At 37.6% G+C, this 6,465-nt stretch overlaps 1 gene segment (V, D, J or C); it reads left to right on the forward strand.

Annotated features, from left to right (window-relative positions):
* The first annotated feature begins 4,051 nt into the window (after positions 1–4,051).
* LOC118240836 lies at positions 4,052–5,870 on the forward strand. The segment is given in 3 exon segments: positions 4,052–4,055; positions 4,107–4,211; positions 5,551–5,870. Coding segments are annotated over 3 exon segments (429 nt in total).
* The last annotated feature ends 595 nt before the right edge of the window (positions 5,871–6,465 follow it).

Consider the following 6,465-nt stretch of genomic DNA (forward strand, 5'->3'; position numbering starts at 1 on the left):
GGAAGAGCAGATTTCACTGAATCCTGAGTCACTGTTACCTGACCTCTGGATCCTAAAAAATGAATACAAAACACAAAAAAGTTAACAATTAACTGTACATATGCTATTATATAGTAGTACTAACCCTGTGAATAGTTTTTTAAATAAGAATAGTAGATCTGTGTCACAGTGACAGTTCACCACAGAGGTAAAGCAGTGAGTTACCTTGAGTCCAGAGGAGCAGTGTGCAGATGAAGATGGGGATCAAAGTCATGGTTGCTGTGGGTGAAGTTTCTGGGGCAGGCAGCTCTCAGTCATGAAGTGTTAAACTCACAGGACTATAAACACTCCCAGAGCACTGAAGCAGGTGCTGCACATGCAAAGTTTCCTCTCCCCTCCCTCCCAGGATGAACATTACAGCTCTAAGTGCCCCCTCTCACACTGTGGCCCAAGAATGAGACATTCTGTTTTCCCTTTATTGATGGCCTCGTGAATATTTTAAAGAGCTTTGCACTGATTAGCTGTAGTTAGCTACAGAGTTGATATTTTTAACAACCAAATTAGTTATCTTCTGAGTTGTCTTGTTGATGAAATATGAATTAAAATTTACCTGACAGGAATTGACAAAGAATCATCTTCTATTGTGGATTTAAATGACAGCTTTAAATGGCAGGAAAATAAATTGAACCTCTGTGTAAATAAGATAGATGGACATTACTATTTAACTGCTATTTTTTACTATTTTAACATTACTAATATTAGCTACTCGCTTTTGATCTCGACAACAACATGAAGTAAATTAAAGTTGTCAGCTCACTATGAAACTGTCTATTTAAGATGATCTGACTTAAAGCAACAAAATGTGTAAAAGAATCACACAGCAGGGCTGGCTGCTTACAGGTTGTGCTTGAGATCATGATGCCAATAAAACTGGAACTGCCTCTCTCTTCAGTGTCAGACACCGAGTGACGCTGCTCCATATTGTACTGACACTTTTGTAATTCACTCACACATTTATATTTTTAAATGACAAAAATGTAAATATAATACTTAAATGCTTGGAAAATTCTCTGGAGTAAAATCTGCAGAGTAAACGAACAAATTTGACTTAAAGGTGTCTGGAATCCTGTTAAATATGAAAACAACAAAGCCCATTAACAGTGTAGTTCCTTGAGAAGGGTGTGACATTATCATCACAGCCTGGAATGGTACATTTCTGTATGTAATCTGCCATTTTCATAGTTGGTCTGTTGTCATGGTTTTGTTCTTCACAACACCTGCAGAAATGCTGAAGCTTTAACTGTGCAGGTTGATGGTATTATCACCTGGGCTAGAATGTGGGCTGGTGTATGCAAATTTTAGGAGCATAAATATTAATGAGTCAAGACTGTTGTGTAATATTCTAGGATTTTGGAACTGGCTCATTTTACCGCCCTCATTGGCTTATGTGGGATCTATATTTCAAAGAGGAGTAAACAGTGTTTGAGGTTCACAGTATGTCAGTTCCACGTACCAAACTCTCCTTATTCAACTTTGCCATGATAAATGCTGTTTTCCATTTTATAAGACTGTCCATAGTAGACAGCAAGTCTCTCTACTCTACACAGGCTGCTACTCACCTGCTCTTCCATGGTGAGATCTTCTCTGCCCATAGCAGGTTACATCCCTGTAACAACATTGACCCAGAGTCACTGTGAAGATCCAGCTGCTGTTTATTATAAAACGAGACCTACAAGAATGATTAGGCAAACTGTGCAAGAAGCATGAGGGCTGCATGACAGTACCTCCATAATCCAGGCTTACTGAGACCCTCCCAGCTCATTTTGGACATTTTGGGTTCCACAAAAGAAGATGATATTAAGTCCTGCTTAGTTACTCTACCAACTTCAGCTTTGAGACAAAACTGCTCTATGCTAAGATGAAGCTGAGCTTAGCTCAGTTTGATATGTTCTGTTGGACAGACCCTGTGATGTCATGGGTTTGCCAGCTGGAACGATGATCAAAAACAATGTTCAAGCACAGTTGAATAAACTGAAATGAACCTAGTAAATCCCAAGTATTATTAAATTATGTCTATTACAGCCTAACAAGCTATGACTTTCAAAATATTTGTAATCTATAAATGTTTGATTCTCCCAAAGCACAGACCTCAGATGATAGAGAACACACGTATTTAAAGAAATTATATTCTACTGTGTATCACAGGCTGATCTTCAATGAACAAAATAAATATGTATTTGTCATTGCTCACTTAAAACTAAACACTGAGAAGCTTAGCTCTTTTAATTACATGATCAGTCGGCTTTTCTAATGAAGTATTTATTGTTTCTTCTTATTGATTTCAGTTGTGCAGTGTGACCTTTGCTATTTCCGTGCAAAACTTTGTAGAACAAATAGTAAACTCAGACAAATATATCAGGAAAACTCTTTATTATTGGGCAGGTGTCAGTAAGAGTCTGATGTGTTTTGTAAATCTGCGTCTTCATTCAGTTCTCTGCACATTTGGAGATCACTGGCTGTCTGCCTCTGAGAAGAAAATGAGCAATGTGTGAGACAACTGCAGTTCCTCCCTCAGTACAGCTGGCTCTTCATCTGCCTCTGGGCTGATGGGAGATCAGTAGATTAGGTGAGTTCAGGAGTGTCACTCTGATGAGCTTCACCTGGGTCTGATTAGCTCTGATCTTGGAGCTGTCCAGGGTCCTGAAGCACCTTGAGTTCCATGTTGCTGAAACAGATGTTACGACACAGTCTAGGTAGGGTCAGTGACAGAAATGATTAAATGATGAATATGGGTTAAATGGCAACAAACACACAATAAACAAAAACGGACTGACCACATTTATATTTTGTATTTTTTTATGCATCAAAGCTGGATATGCAGCTATCAAGTGCACTCTTTCGTGACAGTAAAAACACTCCTGTTTCCCAGGGACTTCACTGGTTTTATGTGGGGTAACTGGACTGTCTTTGCAGCTGATCCTGGATCAGCTCGAGTACATGGACAATATGTTTAACCTTCTGAAGTCTCATGGTATTGTCTCTGTTTTTGAATATTTTCTTAAATTCACTTTAAAACTTCTTAATTATACTTACATGTACTAATATTTGAAAAAAAATTGAGTATTTTCAATTTATGATAGTTTAACTCTGATCAAGTTCCTAATACAATGACTCCGCAATCTGGACGTTCAGATCAGTGTAGTGTTTTGTCAAGAACCAGTGGAGGCCAGCCTCACATTGTTCAATGCATGTTAATGTTTGTTTGTTTACAGTGTCACTCTCTGTGAATGTTGTTTTGTTGATTCTTTGTCTGGTTTCAGATTTGCTTGTACTGAAGATGCAGCCAAACAAAAACAAGGCAGTAAATAAATAAACATTTTATTAGATCATTATTAGGTTATTTAGCAGAAATTCACAGTAAATTAACAGTAAAACAGGACTGTTCAGATAGAACTCTTTAATTAGTCCTCTTACACTTCTCAGCATTGATCATTGATTTTGTAAAGTTGTATTGACACGTCCAAAAAATGTTATCGAATGGTTATTTTACATTAATTTTTAAACATCTTAATGTACATATATTTTGAGAATACCAATTAAGACTAATTGTAACATTCGAAAAACGAGCAAACGGAGAAATATATAGGCTGCAAGAAAATATTATTTAATTAATTTATTTTTAATGCCTAGATATTTTCCTGCATATTTTGAAAATTATTAATTCTATCCATTATTACTCTTTTGAAAAAGTCTTTCTAGAGCGCAGAGAGAGCAGCTTCTTTACAGCAGGAGGTTTTTGTACCACCACTGAACGAGTTTGTATCACTGTGGAGCACTTTTGGTGGCGGCACAAAACTCGCAATTGGACGTAAGTAACTTTCACTACTTATCCAAAAATTGGTATTTTCTGAAATCATAATCGATATGTTTGATGTTTGATAATAATGCAGACTTAAAAGCGTATTTATTGTGATTTACGGAGCAAAAGCTATTACGTCGTAATTTATCTAATAATAGAATGGATGTGTGTATTTTATTTTATTATTTAAAAAATCTTTTGGGTAAGTCCTTTATGAGTTTTCTAAAGCGTTAATGTCGAAGTAATGTCAATATTACGCGGTAAATAGTGGAGAGAGCGGCGTGTTTAGATCAAGAGGTTTTTGTACGGACAGTAAACGAGATTGTAGCTCTGTGGTGGACTTTCGGTGGCGGAACAAAATTATCAGTTGGACGTAAGTAGACTTTCACTTTTCTTCACTATTAATCCACATTATGTAACGTTGCGTCAGTATGCACGGTGGTTTTATAAACTAACCGTAATCTTTGTTAGACTAATTGTGACTTTGTAAAGTATCTTCCTATATAATAACCGTTGCTATGTCGTTATAGACCTTTTAATAAATACCGATGGAGGGTGTAGAAAATTGTCGTTCAGCAGTAAAAACATACATGTTTCAGAAATATCTCTCCACAAACCTTCATCTGCATGTTTGGTTTATTTTAAAAGTCAGAAATATCGGTGCCTGACTGGATTTTATCGGTGCAGTTCACTTATACCGGAATACTCGTATACTGAAGATCAAAACGTTGGCTGTTACAAATGCTCAGATTTCTGTATTATACATCTAGAACACAATTTGTGTAAGTCTTCAGAAAAATTATCTTGACTTGGATGTTGCATTAAATGCTGTGTTTTTAGAGTACAAAAATATGAAAAATATCTCCTAAAACACATTTTTTGTGACCAAAACTCTCAGTTGGATATAAATAACTTTTTCTCTTTATTAGTATCTGTCTTTATTTTTCTAGCTTTATTTCTGATTGTATATAGTATATATGTAGTATCTTTTATAACGTCTTTCATTACAAAAAGAAAAGAAAAACAAGCATCTTTGGGGTTGTATCGTTCACTAACTCTGAAGCTAAACTACGGCGCTTTAAAGATTGGAGACGGCAGTGTGTTTAGAGCAGGTTTATGTACGGACCTTAAACGAAGTTAGTGTGGAGGACACTGGACGTAAGAAGAACTTCACTTTTTATTCCCAGTAAATCACAGTTTTAAGTAGGTATTGTTTGTAATAAAGGTCTTATTAAAGCGCATTAAATGTAATTTTATTCGCGCATTTTTCCTAACCGTTGCAGTGTTATTGCAGCTTTTAGTGTAACGCGAACCACATTATTATCGTTTTTTATCAAAAGCATAAATGTTTCAGCAAAATCCCTCATCAAACCTTTATTCTGCCTACTGGATTAATTTTCATTAGTATAAGTGTTTGTCTCTGACTGGAGGTTGTCGATACAAAGCACTTTAACCGTCATACTCGCATACTGAACAATCACCGTCTGTTAAATATACTTCCATTTTAATCTATGTATGACTATAAATTATATTGATTTAAATGGTTCATGAATTAAATATACTGTCCATGGTTTTAATGCCAATGGAAAATTATATTGTTGATCTAAAACATTTCTGATTTCAGTTCCACAGAAAGAGGAAGTGAAACACAACTGATTTTCCTGCTAACGGTTCCTGCCTGTCTGAGCTGTAGACCGTGTTGTGTCTCCTAGGTGACGCCCCGCCCACCCTCACGGTCCTGCCCCCCTCCAGTGTACAGCTGCAGCAGGAGAAGGTCACACTCGTGTGTCTGGCCAACAAGGGCTTCCCTTCAGACTGGAAGCTGAGCTGGAAGGTGGCTGGTAGCAGCTGGAGCTCGGGGGTGAGCCAGAGCTCCGGGCTACTGCAGAAGGACGGTCTCTACAGCTGGAGCAGCACCCTGACCCTCCAGAAGGAGGAGTGGCTGAAGAAGACAGTGACCTGTGAGGCCACCAAGGACTCCCAGTCTCCTGTCACACAGACACTGAGTAGAGAGCAGTGTGCTGAGGCGTGAAACTCCCACATGTGTACTGAAGTGTTCTCCTCTCACTCATTAATGTGCTGTCTTTTAGATAGTCTGTGTTTATTACTCAAATGTTCCTCTGTTTATTGGTCAAAATGAAATAAAAAATGTGAACAAACAACATTATAGTTTCTTAATTAAAGATTATTTGCCAACATTGCACATAACATAAGTTTCATTCACTAGAAACTGTAATGTGTAAGTCAGTATATTTTTGGAACATCATGGAGTGGGTGCTAAAACATCTTTGGTCTCAGTCTGTTCAGACTAAGGGAGGTTTTTGTATGACTCTCTAATACTGTGTGAACACTCAGCTACCACTGAGGTAAAATTCACCCAGACACTAATAATCTCCAGCGTCTTCAGTCTGGACTTCTCTGATGGTCAGAGTGAAGTCAGATCCAGATCTACTACCACTGAAACAAGCTGGGGTTCCTGACCATAAATTAGTAGCATAGTAGATCAGGAGTTTAGCAGCTTCTCCAGGTTTCTGCAAGTACCAAAACAGATCAACACCATCATCCACTCTGTGGCTGGTCCTACAGCTGATGGTGACTGTGTCTCCTGGAAGAGCAGATTTCACTGC

Source organism: Electrophorus electricus, chromosome 2 (assembly GCF_013358815.1).
Source record: "Electrophorus electricus isolate fEleEle1 chromosome 2, fEleEle1.pri, whole genome shotgun sequence".
NCBI lineage: Eukaryota > Metazoa > Chordata > Actinopteri > Gymnotiformes > Gymnotidae > Electrophorus > Electrophorus electricus.